This window comes from Micromys minutus (genome assembly GCF_963924665.1).
Source record: "Micromys minutus genome assembly, chromosome: 1".
NCBI classification, from domain to species: Eukaryota; Metazoa; Chordata; class Mammalia; order Rodentia; family Muridae; genus Micromys; species Micromys minutus.
Genome location: NC_137969.1, coordinates 56,591,364 through 56,618,270, shown reverse-complemented (window position 1 = coordinate 56,618,270; position 26,907 = coordinate 56,591,364). Strand labels below are relative to the sequence as shown.

General features: G+C 42.7%; 1 protein-coding gene across 2 annotated transcripts in view; it reads left to right on the top strand.

Annotated features, from left to right (window-relative positions):
- The window catches only part of GPATCH2 (G-patch domain containing 2), a 136,956-nt gene that overhangs the window by 80,856 nt on the left and 29,193 nt on the right, over positions 1 to 26,907 (top strand). Inside the window, exons 6-8 of one of the 2 annotated variants that reach the window (XM_080919209.1) lie at positions 9,516 to 9,583; positions 19,793 to 19,832; positions 26,111 to 26,181. In XM_080919209.1, the coding sequence (XP_080775335.1) occupies positions 9,516 to 9,583; positions 19,793 to 19,832; positions 26,111 to 26,181 (179 nt within the window). The remainder of the gene's footprint in view (positions 1 to 9,515; positions 9,584 to 19,792; positions 19,833 to 26,110; positions 26,182 to 26,907) is intronic. The other variant, XM_080919210.1, reaches the window with a different exon arrangement.

The following is a 26,907-nucleotide window of genomic DNA, read 5'->3' as shown; positions in this document are numbered from 1 at the left end:
ATGAGCCTTATCAGAAAACCTCTTGTAGCGTGGCCGGCTGGGCAGCCCCATGTCTGTTGATTTCACGTATTGTAAGTCTGCAGGTGCTGACCAGCAGGGTTTGTGTAGTTCAGTCCCACAGACGTCCGGAGCATCCAGCACACGTTTGGATGGAGAGAAAGTGTCCCCTCCCCTCTTTCATTGGTAGGAACTGAGCAGTAGAATGACCAGTTTTCTAAATGGAAGGAGTGGGATAGGGACAGCTGACTTTCTTCCCGTCAGTAAGGATTGAGCTTGGTGCAAGCAACAAGACACCAACTAACAGATGCCTGAACCATAGGGACTTTTTTCCCTGAATTCTTAGAAGACATAATTAGATGGTGTGGTTTACTCACCAGGGTTAGAGAGCCTTCAGTTCTTTCTGCCTCTCACTCTAAGTTAGAAATGGACATGCGTTTGCGACACGCCAGCTGAACAAATGCCACATGGGTCCTTTGCACGCTGCCGGTAAGTGACTAGAGCTTATACATGACTACCTCCAGCTGCCTGAGTGTAACTCAAGTTGAAATAATTTGCCTGCGTCAATTTAAACCTCAGTCTACTATAGAGTATTTTAGAAACATGAGCTTATAACCATGGGCTTACTTCCTTGAAACAGACATTGGCCAAAAGATACTAGAACTATGAGGTATATGGGAATTTTCCTTGAAGTTTGTTGGGTATGTAATATACTGAGACCATAATTTCACTATCTTGTCACAAAACTCTATTTTTGATAGTTTATCCATTTCCTCATTTATATCTTGTAGAGTATGGCATGTGCTTGGGCTCGTGAGCATTTACTTCTCTCTCAGATGAAACTTGTATGTTTTTACCTATTTATTTACTCATCTATTTATTTATTTATTTATTTATTTATTTATTTATTTATTTATTATTTACATCCCAATTGCTTCTTCTGTGCCCCTTTCACTCAGTTCCTCACCTAATTTCCCCCTTCCCTATTCTGAGAGGAAGAACATCACTTTCCCACCAAGTGCCCCACCATCCTGGAACATCAGGTCTCTATAGGGCATCCTCTCCCAGTGCAGCCAGACAAGGCAACCCAGCTAGGGGAAGGAGTTCCATAGACAGGCAACAGCTTTGGGCATAGCCCCTGCTCCTTTTGTTGCTACTCACATGAAAATCAAGCTGCATATGTGCCAGGGACTTAGGTCCAGCCTGTGCATGTTTTTTGGGGAGGGATCTCAGAACAGTCTCTGACAGCCCCCAAGGGTTCAAGTTAGTTGACTCTCTGTTTCCTGTGGAGTTCCTGTCCCCTTTGGGACCCTCAATCCTTCCCCCAACTTCCATAAGAGTTCGGAGCTCTGTCCAAGGTTTGGAGGTGGGTCTCTGCATCTGTTTTAGTCACCTGCTGCGTGGAGCCTCTCAGAGGACAGTTATGCTAGGCTTTTGCCTGCAAGCCTAACAGAATAGCATTAGCAGTGTTGTGATTGGTGCTTGCCCATGGGATGGGTCTCAGGTTGGGCCAGTTATTGGTGGTCATTGCCTCAGTCTCTCTTCCGTCCTTGTCCCTGCACTTCTTGTAGACAGGACAACTTTTGGGTGTAAAGTTTTGTGGATGGGTGAGGGTCCTCCCTGGCTACAGGAGGCGTCCTCTTCAGGTCCATAACACTACTACTGTGAGTCTCAGCTAAGGTCACACCCACAGACTCCTGGGACACCATCCCAGGTCTCTGGCACATCCTAGAAAGCCCCCCACCCTCCCTACCCCTGTCAGCTGCAGATTTCCATTCATTCTCCTGGCCCTCCTGTCTTTTTCCACATCTGATCCTGACACCCTACCCCATTTCCCTCTCCCATCCTGTTCCCTTTCTCCACCTGCTTCTGAGGACTATTCACCCCTATAACTTGTATACTTTAGTCTTGGTCCTCGGCAGCACAGCTTGGCCTGTATCGCAGGACTGAGTAGCTGCCTGATGTTTGCTTCAGTAGAGCAGCCTGCGGAGTGTGCTACTGGTTTCCCTGCCCTTCCCCTCCCTGGAGCGTGCTACTTTTAATTTCTTTCATTGCTAAACGTATACTGACTTAAAAATGTGCAACTATCTATATTTTCCTTATGAATTACAACAAAAGTATCCTTGAGATTCTTAGAAACCGTATTTTAAGGAAGGAGAGCAGCTGTAACCTTTTCCCCTTGATTTAATTCACGAGTCCATAGAACGCCATTGGCCTTGTTAGGAAGTAACAATTTGGCTCCCTTATCAAAACAGTTTGTAAAACACAGTGGGAGCTATGCATGCATATAGACAGGCGACTGAGCAATATGTGACAATGCCATGTACTCCCTGATGTGTGTAGAAAATAACGGTGACCACTGAAGTATTATTAGTCATGTGATTCTCAAATATAAAAGAAGTTTTTACCTAAGCACATGAAAATCTAGTTGCCTCAGATCCTTGGATAAAAGAATATTAATAGACACCTAGGATTTTGGTCTGAAAAGCTATCTTAATTTGTTAGGTGCTAAGATGTGTGCTAAATCAACTGTAGCCCTCTGATCTCCTTTACAACCAAATATATAGACATATATGAAAGAAAAGTTTCGCACGTACCAATTAAGCTCTGCAGCATAATTCTTCCTAGAACAGAAAGCCATGCCTATTTCCTTTGTTTTCTAAACTCTACCCTTTATATAATGTATATAATAGACTGTACAAATGAATGTAAAAGGCTAAGATATACTGCATTGTGTGCTATATGTATGTGTGTATATGTGTGCGCATACACACACACACACTCACACACACAGGGCTTTCAGTACATTTCTGGCAGGAAGAAAATGAAACATTTTAATTTGTTTTATTTAAATGTTTTGTGGGACTTGAATATTATGTTAAGGAGAGTTGTGAGTATCCAGGAAGAGAATAGAATTTCAGTATACAAATAGTTACTGGGAGCTACAGTATGTGGTGTGTATTTCAAGCTAATAACTAGGGCTTACAGTGTGGCTCAGTATGTCATATCCCAGTGGTGTCTGCTGAGATGAAAGGTTATCTTATGTGTCAGCCAGATAACCCTGTGAACACTTTTTAGCAGGTAAGATAATGGGACTGAATTCTGGGAGTGTTATAACGTATGAGAATCGTAACTTAAAAATGAATGTAGCTTTTGACATTCTTATGCATATTTGACAGTGCCTATGTTTGAACAAAGATGAAGGAAGCAAGCCAAACTTAGTTTATGCTTAAATTGATATATTTTTAAAACATCATTCTCATTAAGTTTGAGAGGGTTAGGGGAACTGATGAGATCTGTTAAAGTTAAGGCATATACGTGGGTTGGAATGGGGCAGCAGTAAGTAGACAGCCAGATACAAAAGCTGTCAAACAAAACCTGTAGCCTGTAGCATGTTTTCTTTTATATCTAAGATTTTGAACAACATTTTCTGCTCCTAGTAGTAGTAGTAGTTGTTGTTGTTATTGTTTAACACTTTCAAGGCTGGAGAGATGGCTCAGCAGTTAAGAGCACTGGCTGCTCTTCCAGATGACCTGGATTCAATTCTCAGCACCCACATAGCAGCTCACAGCTGTCTATAACTCCAGTCCTGACACCCTCTTCTGGCTTCCTTGCACTAGGTACACATGTGGTACATAAACATGCATGCAAGTAAAACACCTATGTACATAAAAATAAATAATTAAAAAATAACTTAGCTCATTCTTAATTACTATTAAAGTTTTTAAACAAAAATACTTCAGCCCAAACATAAACATGGTAATACTGTTTTTAAAGTTTCCTTTGTATTATCATGTTTCTAGAACTCTATGTATTTAAAGATTTGGTTTTATTTTTATTTCATATATTTCTGTGTCTGGGTATTCAATCACATTGTGTGTATCTCAGGCCAAAAGAGACTATCAGGATCCCTGGGACTGGTGTTAGGCAATTGTAAGCTGTATGAAGGGTGGCAATCGAACCCAGGTCCTTCTGCAAGAGCAACAAATGTTCTTAGCTGCTGAGCCGTCGTCACTTCAGCCCTCTAGCACAGAATTTTTCATACACCATTACACATAAACGTCATGTCATTTTTTAGATTGAGAATGCTGTTGAAGAATTTTAGTTTTTTTTTTTTTTTTTTTTTTTGTCTTTGTATGTGCCTTCAAGATAATTTTGTCAGGCTTCACTATGCACAGTATTTTGAGCAGAGATTTGTTTCTTCTGTATGTGTATGTTTTTTAAAATGAGTCATAGAAAACATTTATTTTTTAAACGTACATGTGAATTGCTTTGATTTGGATTGAATAAGAAAGTGCATATTTATGGCATATAAATTGCAGTTTGGGAAGAATGTGTAAATTCTCAGTGTAATTTAAGCACACAGATTTCATGAAGTCTCCAAGTGCTGTGTCGTCCTGTGGACGTTTCTGGGATCCATCTGCATCTGCTCTTGAGCACAGCGTCCTTACAGAGTTTGCATCAGGGTGTGTTGTCTCCTTGAAAACCAGAATGTGGCAAAATATACATGAGGGATTTTGGAAGGCCCTGGTCAGCCAGTAGAGGCCACTCATAGCTTGCTGAAACTGGATGGAAAGTGAGCCTCCCTCATAGCCCTGTTGAGCATCATTTGGAGCTGTGGGAAATTTCAATTGTAACTCAGAAAAAGATTACTATAAACTAGTATAAAAGCAGGTATCACTGTGCTTCAGTTACACACGGATGCCACCTTTGTGTTGAAGCACAGAGAGTGCTCACAGAGGTGTGTACTTACTACCACAGTATAGAAATAGAGACATTGTTAGTAATCACACCTAAAACAGGAGTCCAGGACTTCATTTGTTATGGTGATTAATATTCTAATGGGCTGCTAATTTTAATTCCTAGTTTATACAGACTTTTAATTGGGAGAAACCACACAATGGGGATTTGAAATCATTACATCATGTACTTTAGTTCTATGTTGGTGTATTTTATGTATGTGTGTATGTGTGTATACATACATATATATATATATAGTGTGTGTGTGTGTGCACATAGTGTCTCTATATGTATATACATCATACTCATATGTAAATGTATTGGGATAATTTTTTTTTTGTCTTGACAGCTTAGAAAATTGTATGTGTGTATTTTTAGAGAATGTGCTCCGATGGCTTCATTTCGAAAGTGTCACACCACATCCAGATACTTTGCTGGAGCCTCTGTCCTGTGCTCTCTTGAGTCAGGCGCCCCTTGCTCTGATCTCCTCCATCCATGCACACTTTTGTGGGTTTTGCAACTTGTTCCACAGAAATTTTTTACTTTTTTCACTTATTGCTTTAAAAGTAAGTGTGCCTGTGTTCTGTACCTTTTGTGATTGTGACCAGTCTATACAGTTGTGAACGTGGGTGGCATAGTGAAGTATTTTTCTCACCCCAGCTGTCTTGGGACAAAGTTTTGAGAGCAGCAGTGTTGGCACGGGTCCACCCATGGAGTGTGCCTGAACGTGTGACTGTGATATTAGCCATTTGCCAGTCTGCTTTCTAGAATATCAGGTCTTAGCCATTTTAAAAAATGAAGACAACTCCGGAGACTGGCAGCCAGAACCAGTTTCTTTGTCTTTTTGCTTCTGTCCCCCAACACCTAGCTCTTGCTTCCCATGCCCAGAATTTAAAGACATATTTTGAAACTTGCCTTTTGGGGGGTTATTTTCCTTAATATCTGTCACATGTATTTGAGTGACATATTAGATCAGGACTGCTTGACTGTGATGGCTTGCTTCTCTCCTCTGTATTGTCAAATTAATCATTATTCTGAAAAAGGAAAGTTTTGTATTTGGACAAACTGGCAGACAGTTCAGGCCTTGCCTTCCTCCAGCCTTGAGGCTATAGGGCTTTGACCATCCAGGCCTCGCCACATTGAAAAGCCTTCTTTTGAATGGCAGCCTGTCATGGTTTGTGTTTCTCAGTGCAGGCACTGAGGCAGAATGGTGTGCAGACGGCACTTAGCTGTGGTTGAAAATGAACACAAGGCTAGTGGGCAGGCTTGCTGGAGGGACAGAGCAGAGCTGCTCTCAGGGTGCAGCTGCATCCCTCTATAGTCCTCAGCACTTTGCCCCCTCCATACTGGACAGCCTTGTCTCAGTCCCACAAGTGTGTCTAAGCTCCGTTTCTGGTTCAGGGACAGGTATGTCACCTGAAACCTGCAGGAAGTTTTGCATTGGAAAAATGAAAGACCAGGTGCTGTTCGACTTTGAAAACCACCAGTGATCATATTGAATGGCATGATGGAGAACAACAGTTGAGGGGCTCGGTGTTCCTGTTCCACATGTTCTGTTAAACTGAGGGGTTTGGTGTTTCTTGTTCCTCATGTTCTGCTAAACTGAGGGGCTTGGTGTTTCTGGTTCCACATGTTCTATTAAACTGAGAAGCTAGGTGCTCCTCACAGGGCCACTTGCTTGCCCTTCCATTCTGTCAGCAGTTGTTCTTAAGCAGTGTGGTCAAGTGGTCATCTCTCACTACCGCAGTGTTTGCTGAGGTCAACTACTTGGCTAGGAACAACAGCAAAAGCTGAAATCACAACAGAAAATCTATTATCACATAGAAATCCTCTTTTTCTGACTGTGCAGTCTTGTTTTGATTGGCAAAAGCTCAAATAATAAAAGTAAACATACTTAGAACTACACTCACTGCCCGTGTACTAATATTTAGCATCTGAACCCTAAAGACTTGGGACATGCCATTGTCCGAGATTACGATACTAATACTGACTAATGACATAAATGTTTCAACTTCCCAAGAACTCTATCATGAAAATACTGTTTCTACATGAAATTCAAAGTACCTCTTCTACTAATTGTATGAGGTAAAATTTCTGGTTCTAATAAGCTTGACTATCTTGCTTGAACATCATGATGCCTACCTCTAATCCTAATCCCAGGGAAGCAGAAGCAGGAGGATCTCAGAGTTCAAAGCCAGCCTGGTCTACAGAGGAGTTTCACTCTAGCCAGGGCTACAGAGTGAGACCCTACCTCAAACAAAACCAAAAACCTCCTTGACTATCTGAATATTTGATCTGCCTATTTAAAGAGATGTGACTTAAAATAGTTTGTGATTTCTTTCCAAAACTTCTCTGGAATTAATCACTTTATGATCTGATATTGAAAAGTTTTGGTTTCGTGGTTTTTTTGTTGTTTCGGGAGGGCTGTACCACTGAGCAATACCTCCAGCTTTTTATTTTATTCTTTGAGGTAGATTGTTTCATTATATGTGCGTATGTGTGGACATATGTTTGTATGTGTGTGTAGCAAATGTGTGCAGAGGCCAGAAGAGGGCATCAGATCTCTGGAACTGGAAATGGTTTTGAGCTATCATGTAGTTGTTGGGAAACAAAGCCCAGGTCCCCCACAAGAACAAATGCTTTGAACCACTCCATCAGCCCTCTAGCCTGATTTCATTTTATTAAATATTATAGACGCCAAATTAATCATAGAACTGCTATGAATTTTTGCAATTCTTTAACTATGTTTCTGAAAGGTTAATTAAGGTTAGCATGATATGCTTGGTATACCATGCTAATAATCAATTACACTAAACATTTGGAAAGTTTAAAGTCTCTGAGACATTAGGACAGCCCTGTTTACCATGCAGGAATGCTGCATTGTAGATGTCACACTCAGATTTGGGGTAGGCTTCTCCTTGTAATGACATTGAAAGTTGAGGTGTGGCCCTTACAGCATCACAGCAGTGACACTTAAGCTCATTTTGAAGTGCTAAAAGGTGTCCACTTTGTCTGTCTTTAAAAGCAAAATGTAAGTAACTTAAAGGAACTGGAGGACAGTCACTGTGTTTCTCCAAGGTAACCACATATGTAATGTCATTTAAATGTCTACATTTGATTCTCTAAATCTATGAATTATATGCTGCCATTGAAGGGAGCTTGTAGTTTTTTAGACATATGTCCAATTCCTGAGAAATACCCAGTAATATTATTTCTGACTGGATTGAAAGCTTACATTTGTATTATGGTATAAACTTGTTACATGTTCTGTTTTATTATATTTCCCCGTATTGTTTTCATCAGGCAATTTATCACATGTGTATATGTGAAATTTCCTCATTTATTAAACTTCAGATTATGTATTTCAAGCCAGAGCAAGATTTAAACATTTTCCCATAAGTGTAGCTTCAGGTAAACAGGCAATTTTAGCCTCGAAAATAGCTCCTGCTTCTGTCAACATGCTGTTTATATTTTCTCTGAGATAAAAAGTTCAGTTTTTCTGATATTTGTACCAAGATAAAGTCAGTAAACAAGATTAATATAGTGTGGAAAAGGTTGTCAGCAGCCCTGGCAAAGGAAATAAGTTGCCTCTACATAGAGCATACTATAAACTGAATAAAAGTGTCAGGTCCGCCATGAGATAATATGATCACGGACGTCTAACAAACCATGACACAGGCCCAGGCGGCTTCCCACAGCCCCAGTGTAGAAAATGGATTACTGTGTTCCAGGGATACCTGCTGGAATAACATGGGACTGTACGCCAAGATGGATGTGGGATGCAGCCCTGGAGCTGAGCCAAGTGTTCTGTGTGTGTTCCCGCCCTGCACGCATCCCTGTCATCTCCTGCACACTGGCCCTGCTTGTATAGGAATGCCAGAGTGGGTGCTTGTTCCCCAAAATGTGCCTTTTTTAGGCCATGCTTGTTTTACTCTGTCGTGGTTAAAATGGCTCTTGTGTAATTAAACAGGAATAACTTTTGTTAGGAGGGAACATGAGAGAGTCCTTTGCTATACATACATACCTTGTCATTGGTAATAGCAGATTCATCCATTCATGGCTGCCTTTTGCTCCATATGAGAATTTTGTGGCGTTCATAACAAACCTAAACAGTTGTCAGCATAGATAAAACACCTGGTGTTTTCTTAATAGATTTTCTAATTTATATAAACATTGAGGAGCAAATATTGTTCTTTTTGATTAAATTATATTTCACTCAATGTAAATACCAAAATAATTCCTTCCTTTATGGAAAATATATTTTAAAAAGAGCCCTTCAGTGCCGTTTTGACAGAAAGTTCTTGAATCTACTTGGATTTGCACAGTTTAATGTAAGCGTCTATGTTTAGGAACTTAGCACAAAGCTGGTTTGGCAGAAGCAGCATCTGTTCAGGAGTGGTCTGGTTGACCTCTCACATTAGTCTGACAAGGTCTGGATGGTGAAGTCTCTGCTCTGTTCTTAAGCACAATGTGTACACTTGTCAAGGTGCTCTGACAGTGCCTTAAGAACCTAGTGTGGGAACACTGTTAGACCAAAGGGATATAATCACCTGAAGTTGGCATTTTGGGTGGGTACTGGGCACCAGGTTAGGTAGGAACCACTCAGCACCTCTGCAGCCCTCACAGGGCTCTTCTCACCAGGCCTTTTTCTCCTTGCCATTTTGCCTTGAGTTTGAAATTAATGATTTTCCCTCCATTTAGAAAGATGTCTTCAAATGAATACAGCTTCACCCCATCTTCAGCAAGCCATTGTGACTTGTTTTGTCGTTTGTTTTCAGATGTCAGCTCCTGGCCCTGTCAGTAACAAGAGGATGGTTCACTTTTCCCCAGATGCCCATCACCACGAGTGAGTGCTCCTTTCTGTAGCTTGCTTGGGTTACCCATGTTTCTCTAGGAGACTAATCACTGTTTATAAGTTGGGACTCTTTAATTTGTGCCTTCTTTAAGAGCATAATAAGGCTCAAGGATGGTAACATTATAACAACAACTGTAATAGAGCCCATGACAGAAATAGAAGGATTTGTGACTGCATTCTTAATATTCTTGAAGTTCATGCCCTATTCAGTGAAATCTAGGCCCTGTCTAAAAGCATTTAAATCTGCATGACATTGGCCTGTAGCAAGCCTGTGTGCCAGCCCTTCTGTGGTACCATGTGAACGCCAAATGACCATCTTCATGATGCTTCTCCACTTGGGCTTCTGCCTGCCCGGCTATCCTTTGCTTGCCACAGTGAAGAACTATAATGAAACCAAAATATATTTTCTTTAGCAACAAACAAAATGGTGCAGTAGGTGACATTACATAGCTAAGCAGTTTGTATGACTTTAGTATAATTTATAGATAGGATTTCTTGGTGGTAAACTTAATTCTAAATAGTCTTTATTGGAAAACCCCGTCTCATGTGTGGTAGTTTGATGGTATGTGTCTCTTCTGCCATCTGAAGGTGGTTGAAATTGAGGCCTGTGAGATGTGGAAAGGCATGAATTAATTATCAGTTTTTTTCTAAAAAATAGTCTAATTAAGAACTGTTTAAAAAAAAATTGGTTTTCTTTACGAACAAAAACTGTACCCAAAGTAGAAAACAGAGTATTGTCCAGACATAGCAATTTGATATCAGAATCTTCCTTGTTTTCTTGATTGATATGATGAAACCTTAAAAAATAAATATAAATAAATAAATAAATAAATAAATAAATAAAGCAAGCAAGCAAGCTCAGGACAGCATCCAGATTTTGTATAGAGTTCTACATTAGTATTTTTTTGATGAGCTGCAGAAGCTGAGGCAGGTAGGTGCAGATGATTCCTTCAGGTAGAGAGAGAGTGCAAGCGCTCTGCGGGCATGCTTCTCCTTACTGCTGCTACAGGCCTGTGTCGGCCCTGTGCCTGAGTCACTGAGCAGCTGCAGACCCCAAGAATCGATTTCAACTAGAGCACGCTGATCTGTCTGGGCATGGCATTTGCCCATGCCAACACATGGAAAGTGGGGGCAGGGGGATCAGGAGTCACAGGTCATGTTGAACTCTAGAATAGGCTTGGGGCCAGCCTCAGCTTCATGAGACCCTATCTCCAAAACTGTGCTAAGTAGAAAAATGAGGAAGTAGGAAAGAACTGGATGCTGACTGCAGTGTTGCTTCTAAATGGACAGAGTTTATGCTCAGTGTTCCTCTGTCCTAGGTTTTCAGTCTGCTAAGATGCTCCAGGAATAGTGAGCATTAGGTTCCCATTCCCATGTGTGTAGCCTGCTGCTGCGTCACCACAGAGAACCTCAGTCTCTAACTCCAGTCCCTTGCCTTTCCCTGGCTGTGGTCCCGTTTCCCAGTGTCTGTCTTCTGACCGCTCCTTCCCATCTCCTACCCATTGCCATCTTTAGTATCCTTTATATTGTAGTAGAGATCCCGTGGATCTTTCAGTCTCTAGCTTTTCATGGTTCCAGGGAAAGTCACTTGCTTTTGTGACTCAGGTTCAGATCTGGTCATCATCTTGTTTTCTTACTTAACATAACATCCCTCTGTCATCTGCCACCAGTGTGGACACCTTAGCTGTCATCAGCAGACACCATGACACCCATGTGCCATTGTTCTCTCCATTCTCAGCACATAAGACCTTCAGATCGGGGCAATTCCTATGCCATCTCTGCCCTGAGGCCTGAGATTGGCTCCTTTCAGGGCTTTTTGCAAAGACTTAGCGTCAGCGTCAGCGTGTGCTAGGAACAAACTCAGACCAGTGTCATTTGTGTTTGTTTTGTTTTAGTTTTGCTTTTCTTCAGATTTATTTTTCCTGTTTTGTGTTTTCTCACATAAGAATGGGGACTTCTTTGAAAAGCTCATCAATATCATCTGAGGCATACAGCTTCTCTGTCTCCCTGTATCATCCTGTTCCATTGTAGGCTGCTGTATCAAAACACCACAAAGTAAGGCTGAAATGAAAACCTTACCATTTAGCAGGAAACCCTAGGTCTGAGGCAAAGCTGTCAGTAGAGTTAGCTCCCTCCTGGGCTGTGAGAGAGAAGATAGTTCCTGGTTGTTTCCTTGCTTCTCATAGTTCACACAGTCTCTGCTGGTCCTCTCCCCACCCCTCCTTCAGTAACATTTTCTCTGTGCAGGTCTTTGTCCCGAATTTCTCCTTTATAAGGCACCAAGGCAGGCAAATGAGATGTTCCACAGTGTCACACCGGACTGAGGCCCTGCCTCGCCGACCTCATTTAACTTGTCTCTGTGGAGAGCCTATATCCACAAAAGGTGCAGTACTGGATTCTGATATTAGGACCCCATGTTGTGTTCTGCAGGGACACAGCTCTTCCACTCGCATTGCTGTTATGGTCCTTCTCTCTGATGTCTTCATGGTTATTGTCTCCTGGTCTCTAAGATGGCTGATTTGGTGCTCCTCTCTGCTCTGAAGAGGAGAGTGCCAGCATTTAACCTTTCAGCAAGATCCTCTTCATGGCCATTGGGCAGAATCAGAATACCTGGTTGTCATGGCTTAAAGGAGATGAGGAAAGAGGAAGTGTAGTAAAGTCTCAGCTGAGTGGTAATAACTCCAGTTCAGCTAGTAGCCTAAGAAGGAGATGCTCTCCAATATGTAGCTGCAGGCAGAATTGTCACGCCTAGTCCCTTGCTGCCCAATTCACACACTGTCCTTCCCAGGCTTGCACAGTGTGCAGAGTACTGTAGCCTTTCCCAGAGGAGGCTTCATCCTGATCTCCTACGGTTGGTTACTTCATCTGTCTCAGACTCCTATCCAGGAACTATGACAGGTAGGGACTGTTAACTCAGTCTGGCTGTGGATACTCATGGTGACATGGCTTGTGCACCAAAGCGGCACATGTGCAGTATAGAGTTGTGCAGAAGGCAGGACATCTCAACAGAAGAAGTTTCCACCTAGGAATGCCATTCCTAGTACCCAGCCTGCCAGAAGGTGCGCGTGCAGTTTGACCACCATTCGGAAGAGAGGGCTCTGCCTTGTAGGAGCAGCTTGCTCGTAAGACTGCTGCAGACAAAGTTGTAGCCTCGCATTTCTTGATGGTAGGCAGGAGTCGTCATCAAATGTTGGTTGCTATATGGTTGATGCTTGGCCTGTCCTCCTCACAAACTCAGTTTGTTTTGCTGCTACTTCTTCACTGGTTCTTCCAGGTCTGTCCCCTAATGAGTTGTGGCAGTGCAAGCTGACCGCCAGGGGCAGGTTGAATCTCTAATATGTGGAGTCCACAGATGTTCATCATTTCTGTGGGAGTTGCTCTGCTGAGAACTCTCCATCCACTGTCTCTTTCTAAACTTGATTTTCTAGTCTTTGGCTGTTCAGCATAGTGGTGGAATCTTCAATCTCTTTTTCATAATATTGAGAGTTCGAAGGCAACAGAACTTTGCATCTGCAATTTCACCCAACTAGAAGTTACTTTCTTTTCAGTTCTCTGACTTAGTTCCTGATACAGTGCATCCTGTGCGGTGACAGGAATACAGCACATGCATGAGCCAATCTTCCCTGTGTTTACCTTAAACTTAAGGACCTGCAGGAAAGCAGAATCCATCATTAGCCTACTGTGTTTATTCCTTCAGTGATCCCTCTCTAGGCCTGGTTACACTCCGAAAGGCAGAAGCAGGAGGATTAAGTTCAACATTGGCCTACATAGTGAGACTCGGGGGTTTTGTTATTGTTGTTGTTTGGTTTTTAACTTTTTTTAAAAATCAAGTCTCCAAAACTGTCTTATAGTAAAATACTTACAACAGCTTCACATGTAGGCTGGGGAAGTGGCTCCGTGGGTGAAGGGCTTGCTATACAGATGTAAGGACTTCCACAACCTGTATCCACACCTTTAAAAGCATTCGGACACCACTCACACACACGGAAGATAAAGTTGAGTGAATAGAGTCAGGCACTGTGCCGGCTCTAAAGCATGAGGGGACTTTGCATGTTGAACATGGGTGGTGGGTCATAGCCCAGAGCTCTATCTCCCAGCCAGGCTGTGCAGAAATCTCTGGGAAGGCGTTGGAGCCTACGCTGAAGAAGGGAGAGGAAGTCTTAGTTCAGAGAACAATAACAGTAGAGTATTCCATACTAAACGTTCTCCACTGAGGAGGAGAGTGGAGGTATAGGCGAGGGATGGGCTGCAGCTCTGTGGTAGAGCACTCATGGCCCGTGCACACCACCCATTGCTTCTGCAACCGAATGACCAACTAAGTAAATACTATGTAGTGACATTTCCAGCTAATTTCCACTATAAAAACAAATACAGATTATTATCTGGTGATGTCAGCATTGCTACACACCTTATAACATGGATCCTATAACACAGACCTGTAAACATGTGCACCACACCCTGAAGAGGGTAAGAATGCCATAGTTATGAAATGTGATCAGTTTAATAAGATGTTATTTTGTCTTGTGATGTACTAATTGGGGAAAAAACTATTTAGTAATTATTCCCTGGAAAAGTATTATGGAATCGAAAGTCCAGACATTAGTAGATAGTGGTTCCCTTTCAGCAGGAGGTTCGGAGCACAGACAGATGAGGTATGCAATACAACCCTCACGGAGTATGCCAGGAGCCTTAATTCAGCTTCATTCAGTGAAGTTAGCATCTAACTCCTGGTTGAAAAGAAAGTTTGAGGAGACAAGAGGCCTGGCTCGGCCCAGTTAAGATCACACACTGCTTCAGAGCCTGTGTTCACCTCTCAGTGCCCACTGCAGGAAGCTCACCCCCTCAGTCACTTCAGCACCAGGGGATCCAGTGCCTCTGCCTGTCAGAATCCATGTTCACGTGGCACACAGTCACATAAGCAAAACTAATCATGGCCATCTTAAGAACCGTTGGAAGTGTGATCGTCTCCGCCATCATTCTGCTGCTGTTCTAAAAATGTAAATAGTAAAATGTAAAACTAACATGACTCCCTCTTAGAACTATGTATGAGCATTCAATAAAAGTTGTTTTCATTAAATGACAGCAGAGCCAGGCAGGCAAGCACAGCCTCCGCTGCCAGCCCTGAGGAGGCCGAAACAAGAGTTAAAATGCCAGAGACATAAAACTAGTTTGAACTACAGATTCCCTAAGCCAGCTGGGTAACAGAACATGAGCCTGTCTTGAAAATAAAAAAATCCAAGATTTTATCTGCTCTTTAACTTTTCTCAATTTCTTGCAAGGTATTTAATCTTAAAGAGATAAATATGATTTGTTAATTGGTTTTTAAACTGATATTTATATTCTGCTTCTATTTTTATATAAAAATGTCTACATTAAAAGCTATATATAGAATGAAATGCACAGATAACTCATTACAATCCTGTGATGAATTCCTTCATAAAGCAAATATTCACTCATTTTTATCTTTTGTGTAAATAGCAAGCTTGCTTTAAGCAAGATTTGATTGGGTTAAAGGTTATGTTCACTGGGAATATTTTTTCACTTTTAAATTTAGCATTTATTACAGTATGGGGAAGGGGGCTTAAACTCTAGGTTGAGGTATATCCAATAGGCTGGATCAACTCCATCTCTTACTAATCATGGTCACCTTGGTGGATCATGCCCTGATGCATCTCCATTTTAGTTATGGAGTAAGTGAGGTTGCCTCCCTGCTGAGGTGTTTACAGCGCACTGTGCCATCTCCAGCTGCTAGAAAGCATGTCGGCAGGTTTGCACCTTACAGGTTTTCTTTCTTGGAACACTTTTAGATGTGTCCTTTTAGTGTGTTTACTCTCTGAATTACCAAAGCAGGTGTTCTTTCTCCATTTAATAGGTGATTTGACTTTTCCAGAGACACTCACTGTAACTCTGCTTGACCAAAAATCAATTAGGAAACAAATATCTTGGGCATCTCTGATATGTTTCATGACGTTCCAGCCCTGTGGGAATTCTATAGGGAGCTGTAGTCGTATTAATTCTTCTGTGGACATTGAGGGTTCCAGAGCTTGAGAAGGAAACTGCACGTGTTACTTGAGGCACAGAGTTCTGCAGGGAAAGGGACATTAATATTGATTTCAAAAGCCTTCTGTGTGGGAGATTAGAATGTATGTTTGAGCCTTTAAGTCCTAAGAAAGATCTTTATTTTTACTTTTCTTATATTGTGTGCACGCACACACACACATGCATCATAGCCTACACATGGAGGTCAGGGGACAACTTTAAAGAATCATTTCTCTTATTCTACCCCTATGTTGGTTCCAGAGGTTGAACATAGAGAGTCAAGCTTTCCTCCAAAGACTTGATGTGCTGAGCCATCTTGCCAGCCCCCAGTGTTATTTTTGTTGATAAGGAAGGAACCTAGACTCCAAATGTGTACATTTGCCAGCAGCTGTCTGAGAGGTGCCAGAGCCTGTACTCGAACCTGGGCTTTTCTGTTTATCAAGCATGTCAAGCTCAACGTCTTGAGTTTTCATTAGTATTTTAATAAAGTAAATGCAGCATTTAAAGAGCCTTCTGTTTATAATTTTAGACTTGGTGTTCTATATCATAGAAAAAAGTTAATGAAGGAAGAATATCTTCATAAAGAACAAATGTGGCAGCTATGGTTGGTCAAGCCTGCCCGCCATGTTAAGTCATGTTCTTCTGCATTCATCCCAGGATACCTAGGAGGGCTGCCCTTAACACGTAGCAGAGAACAATGCACACTCGGTCACTGTGCTCACACTCCTCACAGACTTTGCCTATCAGTAGCAAGTAACAAATAGTGGTCAGTGGATAGGCACATGCATATGCAATTACATGATAGTACATGTGTGCTATTCTATACTGAAATCAAAGACTCTAATTCTTGAATCTTATCTGGACATTGAACTATAACAACTGATAAATCTCTATGACGTACATGAATTAGGGGTGGGAAGAACATTTCAAGCAAATAAAATAGCATGTTCTGCATTCAAGAATCTGGAACAATTCTAAGACATATGAAAGACCATGAAGGCAGATTGTCACATGGTGAGAATGGAGAATGTGGCAGGCCAGGCCTGGGACATAGTTAAGGAGTCTTTGTTTATGAGTAGTAGAAAGCCACCTGGAAGTTTAGTCTGCTTCTGTTTGATTTGTTCTTTGGGATAATTGAGCTCTCTCAGGTTCTGCCTCATGGGTTAACCTTCATTCTCAGGGTTTTTTGTTTTTGTTTTTCACTGCTGCCTAAGGTGACTAACTAAGCCACAAAGACTTAAGTTCATAGCCAAATGGATTCTTGATGCTATACTACCTTGCTTTGGTTTTTTTATTTCTATGTCGGAGCTAGGAGTTTGTCGTGTTTCTGCATTTGTCCTTTTTATGTCTTTGGTAATTCTTACATCACCTAGGTTGATGCTCATGACTGTCATCTTGGTCTCCTGGGTGCTGTGGTTGCAGGTGTGCACCACCACACCGGCTCTCCCCTTCTGTTGTGTACTTCATCTTACAGATCTCATCAAGAAGAGACCTATGCTTCAGAAGGAACATGTGTGTGGTGGGTGATTGTATAATGTTCTCAATGTCAACCCAGATTTTCAGTGATAACCCACTAAGACCAGTGTTGTCCAGTAAGTCATTGGCTATAGTGCACATCTGAACAAAGTGAACCCGGCAGTGGTGCCTGAAACCACGTCTGCCTTTAAGCCTGCAAGGTGACTGTCACACAGAGGAAGCGAGTCTGTATTATTCCTTTAAAGTTAAATAGGTAGATCTGACTAATGGCTACTATGTTGAACAGCAAAGATTCTGATTACATTGCATACACACACACACATTCACACACACATATACACACAAACATACACACTCATATTTTTAAACGCTTTTTATTCAAAAAGAAAAACTTATTTCTAAAAATCTGTATATAAAAGTAGATTTTTGGATCAAAACCCTTGGGATTGGCTTTGCCTTTTTGTCCAGGAGTAATGTTGCTTGACTGTCTGTGAAATCCAGTACATTGCTGCTACCTGCTGTTCAGCTGGCTAGAGAGGGGATTACAGAAGCATGAGGAGGAATTTATGTGCTACTCAGCATCTACAGGGACCTGAAACACAATCTTTTCCACTCTAGGTACAAGACTGCTCTGCAAGAAGGCTGAAAAGGTGGCAGGGGAGGTGCGTGCTTCTGCCCCTGGCAGAACTGTGCTGGCATGACAGGCTGTTTCCAGATCTGCCCAACCTGTGCCTTTAGCCCACAGGGATGATGAGCCTAGAGGTCTCATCCAGCTCCTCTGCCTTGAGAGGACTGCGGGCCATTGTTCCAGCCTTTTTGTTCTACTTCTTTCACAGTTAGTCTTCTGAGAGCTTGCTCTGAAATCCTGACTAGAGCCCAAATCAATTATGTAGTCATCACTGCAACTGTGGTCTGTTTCAGGGCACTGCCTGAGTCGGCACATACAAGAAAGGGGTGAGGTTCAGCAAACGCCACAGAGAACCATTGCACACCTCAAAATTTTATAGAAAAGCTAAACTCTTAAAATAGGGTAGACATTAGATGCACCCTCCCCTCTCCCCACCCATCACTGATGGTGACAAAGGTGTGACTCTTTACTTAAGAAGGCTTAAGGGAAAGCAGAAAAGCACAGCAGAGAAGCAACCAGGCCAGCACCAGCTGGGGAAGAAGAGAAGCCTGGTAGCAGGAAGCGGTCAGTCACTGAGTGACGGTGATAGGACATCTTCCTCTTACCCTCGTTAGGCTAAAGTAGAGAGCATCAGGAACCATGGAGGAGTACATCTATACTGACAGGAGCTCACTCATCAACACAAGTCATTTACACACCACCACTACGCCATGCGCTTATCAAATGTAGTGTGTTTGTGAAATGGGAAAGACCAAAAGCCGTTTTTCCAGCCTGAACTTTGGAGCTGGGAGAGATGGCACGCAGGACTGCTGCTTTTAATCCTTTTATGAAATGGTTCGCTGGGGTGTGCATTTGATCCATAAATACTTTGCTTGAAAACAATCCACAGCAGAAGAGAGATCTTGGCCAAGCCGTCAGCGGAGCTCTCCTTGTAAGCTTGCTTCCAGCTGGTAGCTAATCCAGTGTTAGCACACCAGCACCATTTAAGTATCCTTCTCATGGCAGTGTGGGTTCTGGCCTGCCAGAACATCACCAGCCATGACCTGGAGAAATGCTGAAGGAGATGTAGACCACCCCACTCTTGTGGAGGCTGGCCCAGAAGCTAGAGAATTCAGACACTTGGAGAGACCCCAGGGATGTGCCAGTCAGTGTAAATCTTCTGATTCCTTCTGTAGCTGAACATACACTGTGGTAAGGAAATCCACATCCTCGTTTCCATATCTGGAATTAAGGTTTTTGTAGAGATGAGCAATGCATTTGCAGAATCTAAAGAGGTCATAGTACATAAAGATGTGGTTCTCATAATGCTAATGGCACTTAGAGCCACTAGTGTTCCTTGTAGAGTGTTTCAGCATCTTCAGTTGCTACTCCTTCATATTTGCTGTGTGCTACTGGGTGTGTATCTGATAAGCACTCACAGGGGCAGATGTGCTGAGAATCTCTGAAGAGTCTGGGAGAGCTGGGCATGGCGGCAGAACTAGAAGGTTTGACTGCAGCGACTATGACTTCATGGTTGTGGACCTTATTCTGACCCACTACCGAGGTTGCCGTTGCTGTGTAAGGAATGGATTTGAAGTCCAAAGTCTGGGATTTATATCTGGGATTTTTTTTTGTCTTAGTCCTGAGTACAGAGCTGCAGAATAGGGTATTCTTGTATTTTCAACTCTTTTTAAAATAACTCCAATAATCAAAAGTCATAATTTGGCATAATGATGCTATAATTAAGTTGTGGCAAATGATAGCATTTGTAGATTTTATAACCAGAATTGATTTGTAAAATGAACACAGTCCCAGCAGTTTATGTTAACGTAATTAAATGGAAATGTAATTCTAACTCCGTTTGCTTATTAAATTGAAAATTACTGGGTTATGAGCACTCTTACATTCCTGTCAAAATTGGTGTAAGTCTAGAATTACATGAAATATCCATTAAAATAAAGCATATTTAAGGTTCTGTTGCTGGTGAGAACAAATTCCTTAAAGCATATGCTGACTGTTCATTGGAGAGCAAGTGCTTCTGGGGAGGGGCCAGCTCACAAGTCTTCTTCTCTCCACAGCCACTGGTTTAGCCCTGGGGCTAGGACAGAGCACAGCCAGGTAAGGAACCGTCTCCTTCAATGTGTTTGTCTCCTTTGGGTAGTAAGTCGGCATAGAGAGTGTGCTGGGGCTTAGTACCGGCCTCAGCATGCCTGAAATTCCACCCACTGCACTCCTGAGTCACACATGCCTGTGTGATCCAGTGCTTGGGGCATTACAGATGGAAGGATCCGGATTTCAGCATCCTCATCTATGTAGTGGGCTAGTCCATGGGGCTGGCCTGGTTGGCAGGAGAAATTGCCCCAAAATTCCAAGTCAAGAAATAAAATAAAACAATGTTAAGACCAGGCAGCACAGATTATGTTGTTGAGTGGAGAGGCAGCAGTAATTTCCTCTAAAATTTGATGAATTTAGGGTGGGTGTTTCCAGCCAGCGGTTTGATATGCATGGTAGTGCAGTGAGTAGTTGGGCTGGCAGGAACGGGGCATTCACTTCCATTGTCTTTACAGACGAGTAAGTGTCTGTACTAATTGTCTCCTTAAAACATGCTAATGTTCCTTAGAGTTAGATTGTGGTAAATCTTAAAACTTACAGTTTAGTGTTTGACTCCTTGTGAGGATTTTTTATGTTTTAGTCTTGTGATCCATAAAGAAACCACTATCTGAACATTCACGACCCCTAAGGGCCTGGGGCTGGGAGAGGAGAACATAGACTGTATCTGGTATGAGACCCCTCGGAGGTCCCAGGCTCAGCTCTGCAGCAGGACAGAGCAAGTGCATTCGTCATCCCTCACCCCTACAGAGAAAGTAGTTCATTCTCACTTTTTACGTTGTAATTCTTTTCACTACATTTTAGTTTGCCATTTTGCTTAAACTTCACTAAGTATTTCACATTTTGTCTTGACTCAGTAAGATATTAATTAACAAATGCAGATAATGTTTTCATTTGTGGTACTTATGTCCTATAAGTAGGTTCAAATACTAAATTTCTTAATACTGACCAGAATTCTTAGAGGAAGTACACATCTAGTTTCCTCCAGACTTTTAGTCCCAAGTTCTTCATCAGCCAGTCAGTTTGTGACCTTGAAGTGAGTGTGTGTGTGTGTGTGTGTGTGTGTGTGTGTGTGTGTGTTCTGTGCCTATGTCTGTGTGTGCACGCGTGCCTGAGAAAGACGGAGATTCTGTTTCAGACATCAGACCTTTGACTGGTTAAGTTCTGATAATGACACTGTAGCCCCTGCCTGAGCAAGGCTTGTTTTAACAGGCAGGCCTTTTCTTTACCAGCCTGTCACAGCTCTCTTGAGTGTAACAGCAGTAGACACTATTCCTGAGGCCACAGAGGTGCAGAAGCATTGAATCCAAAAGGACACACACACTAAAACAACAATTTGGTCACAGTATGAGTGCTGAGCGGGTCAGCGTTGTCATCCGAGTAGGTCGGTCACCTAGGAGACCTGGTTTTACCCTGAGTGTATGTCTGTGAGTGACTGCCAAGCCATGGAAAGAACGGCTCTGGGTGTCAAATCATTGTCAGCAGGTACATGGGACGGTTACAGAACCTGCACAGTGAGGATCGGGTCCTTGGTAGCAGATATAGGCACATGCACAGTGTGTACACTGTGAAGAGTGGTCATTCTCGAATCCAACAGAGACCTAACTGTAGTGCAGTAAACAGAAGAATTGTAAGATTCTTCACTGTTGGATGATTGACTTGTCATGATTTTTTTAATCCAGTGTAGCCACATAAAGTAATGACAGAATTGACTTAATTCCCTTTAAAATCCTCTTTCCCCGCCCTGTTCTGTTCCTCCACGCAGTGTCGTTTGCATTTGCTGCTGTCCAGCGTGCTCATGCTTCCGTCTCACCCAGACTGACTTCCTGTCATCTGTTGTATTAGCCAAGGTTCTCTAGAGCCACAGAACTGATGGACTGTGTCTCTCTATTAGGGAATTTATTGTATTGACGTACAGCGCACAGTCCATCTAACCTAATGATGGGCAGCTGGGAATGGGAAGTCCAAGAATCTAGTAGTTCCTCAGTCCAGTGAGGCTAATCATTTAAGCTGGGCTTCTGTAGAAAAGTTCCAAGGGATGTGCTGGCTAGTAAGTGCAAGCAGTCGAGAAGAGTGAATTTTCCTTCTCCCGATGCCCTCATGTAGGTCTCCAGCAGAAGGTGTGGCCCACATTAAAGGTGTGTTCCACCATGCCTGGATTTGCTTTGTCCCATGCAAACCTTGAACTCAGAGCTCTCCTTGCCTCAGTCTCCTGGGATTAAAGGTGTCTCTTACCTTGCCTGGGCCCAAGTATTTCATGACCACTACACCTTAAGATCTCCATGTCAAGATCCAGGTCAGAAACTTGTGTCTTCCAGCTTCAAGATCTGGATCACAGGTGTGTTCTCCAATTCTGGATTGTAGTTCATTCCAGATGTGGTCAAGTTCATAGCCAGGAATAGCCACCACATCTATCATCTATTACATGCTCTCTACTTTTATAGGTAAAGGTATTTGTAGAAGCATTGTTTTTCCACTCAGACACCAAAGGACTGCACATGAAGGAAATTCTATATAGATATGTAAGCAGGATCCTGGAAGGCCTCTCAGGTGAAAGAAAGAGGGGACGTCTGTATATCGCTGTGGTTGTGGCTGTGTTTGTGTTTTTCTATGTGTGTGTGCACATACACACGTGTCTGTGTCTCTGCATATGTGTGCATATTTCTGGTGTGCACAAGGGTTTAGATTCTGAGGCTTTTTCCTCATGAACATCTTACAACTTGACACTTTGAGTTAACTGATCATGGTTTAGATGTCACTCCATTCTCTCTCTAATGTTGAAGACACTGAATGGCTAAGTCTGAGGAGACTTGAAATGGCTTTTCAGATATCTAGGGCTCCCTGAAGGAGGTGGGTCAGCACAGGCAGTTCTGACCAGGCACTGTCTGCAGCAGCAGTAGAAAGGGATGTCTCTTCCTTTTCATGAGACTTAATATTCATGTAAAAACATGAATAGCCCAGAAATTCCTTATTCCTATTCTGTACATATGGAAGCCATGTGCTACAAGTAACCCTCATGTCTTTCTGGTTGACTGTCAGCCCTGAGCTTGTGTGCCATGGTTTTACATGTTGTACTTGGTGCTGTCTTCATGAAAGCCATTTTCTAATGGACACCTGCATGTGGCTGAGAAGGGAGTTGTAGCTCCATTTGGCTTAAGGCCCCCACTACCCCCCCCATGTGAAAGCCTGAAGGTAGGCTCTGTTCTTAACCACAGTGGCACTGAGTCATAACTCCTGAGTGACCTTGTGTGATACTGATAGAAGCCCCACAGTGCAGCTGCAGCTGCTCTCCTCATGAGCTTGTAGCCTGCTGCCTTTTACACACAGCACGTATCCGGCCGGGCCTTCTCCGTGTTCTCCAAACACTGAGCTTAACGTATTAACTTGCTCATGACTCAGGCATCTAAATCTTTTTTATCTGAACTTCTTTCAAAATTTATTGTTGACCTTGACTTGTGATTATTATTGGTAAACGGAGATGACTTCATGATGGAGTCTGCTTGTATTAATTGCATTATTGCAATATTTGTCTTTTTTTAATACCATACCCATCAAAACCATGACTTTTAGGATAAGAACACATTCTTATACAGCCTATTCAGTAGAGGCAGAGCCAAAGTCAGAGTCAGTATCATCTCCTTTGTGCTCATCCAGACCATGGGCTGAAGACATCAGTTCGCTCCCGCCTGTCCTCATGGTTGCAGTTTCAGATCTCCATTGTCAAAGGTTTTCTTACTGAAGGCTTTAAGTTCTGTTTTTGTGCCATCCTCAGGAAAATAGTTCCAGTGACTTTGATCTTCAAATGAGAAGAGGGTTAGCTGCCATGAATCTTAAGGAGGGGATTTTGGCATCTCACTTTGAGTTACCTGTGTCACAAACACTGGTTTATGTATAGACTTGAAGGCACTAGACTTAGAAATACCAAAGCAATTAATTTTTTTCATATTTTCAGAACCAATGTAATGCTCATGGTATAAAGTGTTTCTAGATTGAAATGTTTTCAGATCAGTGGACTGAAGATAAATAAATGATCACTGTTTCCTATAAGTAGCAGTAATAAGCTATGGCTTTATCTGCTTACCCTACAGCAGATCTCAGGATCTATTTCATTGTCTCGTTTGTTTGCTCATTCATTCATTCAGTCATTCAGTCATTCATTCAGCAAATATTCATTGAGCACTGAAAATGTTCCAAAACAGTCTAAGCCCTGGAGATGCAGACAAACTGAAATAAAAAGCCGCTATGAGCAAAGGCACAGTCCATCTCTCAAAGGACAGTTCAGTATGGCTGGGATTTGAGGAAGTAAGGAGATTAGACCACGGGTAGGAGGGAACACAGCAGGTTACGCATGTAGAGAGGTAATCAAATTATGAAAGGCTACGATAGCCTGACACAGGACTTTGAGTTTTATTTTACGTGTAATAGAATTGGATTTATTAGGAAGCTCATAGACTACAGCTTAGAATGGTGTGGATCAGAGCCTCAGACAGGGAGACAGTCTAGGAGGCTATGGCAAGTGAGAACACTGTGGTCTGGACTAGAGTGGTGACAGTCTGGGTAAAGTAAGTATATCCTTCAGAAGAACTTAAGTTGCTCAGACAGCTTTGGACAGTAGAGATGAAATGAAGGTCTGGGCTATCCAGAAAGTAACCAGATTTGTATCCAGTTCTCAGTGGTGTGGAACTGTTGAGAATGGTTACCCTTCATCAGAAGTTCCTGACCCTCTCAGCCTGTACAGACTGACAGCTGAGTCCTTAGCTGTAACCAGCATCAGACCTGCAGACCTGGTACATTCTCTCCAGTTCCATGTCCAAGGTTCCAGTCTTACAGCTGAAGACTGGACCTTAGAAGAGTGAAGTATGGAGTCTGAGGGTGCAGACTCTGTCAAGGATCCAGACCCCTGAGGGTGCAGAGTCTGTCGGAGGGTTCAGACCCTGTCTGAGGGTGCAGACTGTCTGAGGGTGCAGACCATGTCGGAGGGTACAGACCCTGTCGGAGGGTGCAGACCCTGTCTGAGGGTGCAGACCCTGTAGGAGGGTGCAGACACTGTTGGAGGGTGCAGACCCTGTCTGAGGGTGCAGACACTGTCGGAGGGTGCAGACTGTCTGAGGGTACAGACCCTGTCGGAGGGTACAGACCCTGTCGGAGGGTGCAGACCCTGTCTGAGGGTGCAGACCCTGTAGGAGGGTGCAGACACTGTTGGAGGGTACAGACTGTCTGAGGGTGCAGAGACTGTCTGAGGGTGCAGACCCTGTCGGAGGGTGCAGACCCTGTCGGAGGGTGCAGACCCTGTCTGAGGTACAGACCCTGTCGGAGGGTGCAGACCCTGTTGGAGGGTGCGACTGTCTGAGGGTGCAGACCCTGTCGGAGGTTGCAGACTGTCTGAGGGTGCAGACTGTCTGAGGGTGCAGACCCTGTCTGAGGGTACAGACCCTGTTGGAGGTTGCAGACTGTCTGAGGGTGCAGACTGTCTGAGGGTGCAGACCCTGTCTGAGGGTGCAGACTGTCTGAGAGTGCAGTTTGTATTCAATGACAGTGTCACTGAAACAGATGACTTGTGGGTTCGCTGGAGCATATGTCTGTCATGTGTTAGTCCCTGTAAAACTTCCTCTGCTCAGGCTGATTTCTGATAACACTGCATTTGAGCTTAGCCTTGCATCTTCATGGGCATTATGTCTAAAAGTAAATGAAGCTTTGAGTGACATGTGAAAGTACTGGCTGAGTGTTTTTCAGATGGATTTTATTTTCAGTTAATTAGAGTAAAGCAAATATGAAGGGACATGGGTGGCTAGATATTTGGAGGATGTACATACACACACATATACATACATACACACATACATACATACATACATATATACAAACCAGTAGTTGTTTAGAGACCACTTTTGGTGTGTTTTCTGATATGGCAGCTTAGGTACATAAGAAACAGTATCAGCTCTTTCATATCAGCCTCAGAACTGTGGCAGCTGAGCCTAATAATCAAAGCCTTAGACAACAGAGGGTGTTGTCACTGTAGCTATAGAAGTAGGGACACACCTAATCACTAGTCTTGAAGCTCCATGCTCCAAGAGTTGATTCACAGCAGTTGTTAAGGACAGGTTGCCCCCTGGCTTGCCACCCCTCCCTGGCATTTCTGCACCAGTAACACTGGCATCATTAGCAAAAAGGGTGCCAAAAGAGTTATGTGCCTGAGCATGCCAGTGTCCCTCTGATTGCAAACTGTATGCAAAATAATATAACGGAAATATTTTTGTTTTTACACTTTATCTTGACACTTTGTATAGCATCAGCTTCTGAGAGATAACCGGGCAGAAAGAGAACACAAGAAAAGCTGCTCCGTGAAAACAGCCAGCAGGTAAGCGTCCAGAATGCTCTGTTCTCACAGGCTCAGTGCCATGCTGCACAACCATGAAACATTGTGAATTACGTAGAGTGTATCAGAACCCATGTCAGGGTTCCCAGTTATGAATAAAAAGATGCCGTTTTGGTTAAATTGTTTTAAAGCTGGCGAAATGTAAGGAAATTGGTTTTTTATTCCCAAAAAAAATGCATTTAGGTTTTTTTTCATCCTAAGTTACCTCAGTTGCCTGTTTTATCTACTTTTCTAATGTAGAGGATTTTTTGCAGTTTACTTTTGACAGTATGTTTTCCAGTCTGCATCTGGTGCTTCTGAACATTTCATTTTTACTTAGATACAGAAACCGACCAGAATGACTGCCAGATGAACTTTGCACACTCTAAACTCACTGGGAAGAGAGTTGCCTTCTGTGGCCATGGTGATTGCCTTGATTGTGTTCATTGTAGACAATTACCTGAAAGTAGACAATAGCACACTATACAATAATATAGTCTAATAATGGTCAAATAACTGGATTTGACATTACCAGTTGCTTCAGGTTCCTACTGCCTTGATTTATCAGTCCTGCTGGGCTGTGACTGGGACTTGTTATATAAATAAACCCCTCCCTTCAAGTTGATTTTGCTGGGGTGTTTAGCACAGCAAAGGAGCTAGTGCAAGGGTCAAGACCAAGAGGACCAGCTTTTTATAATAATCCCCAACAGGAAACCCACTCTGGCCTCA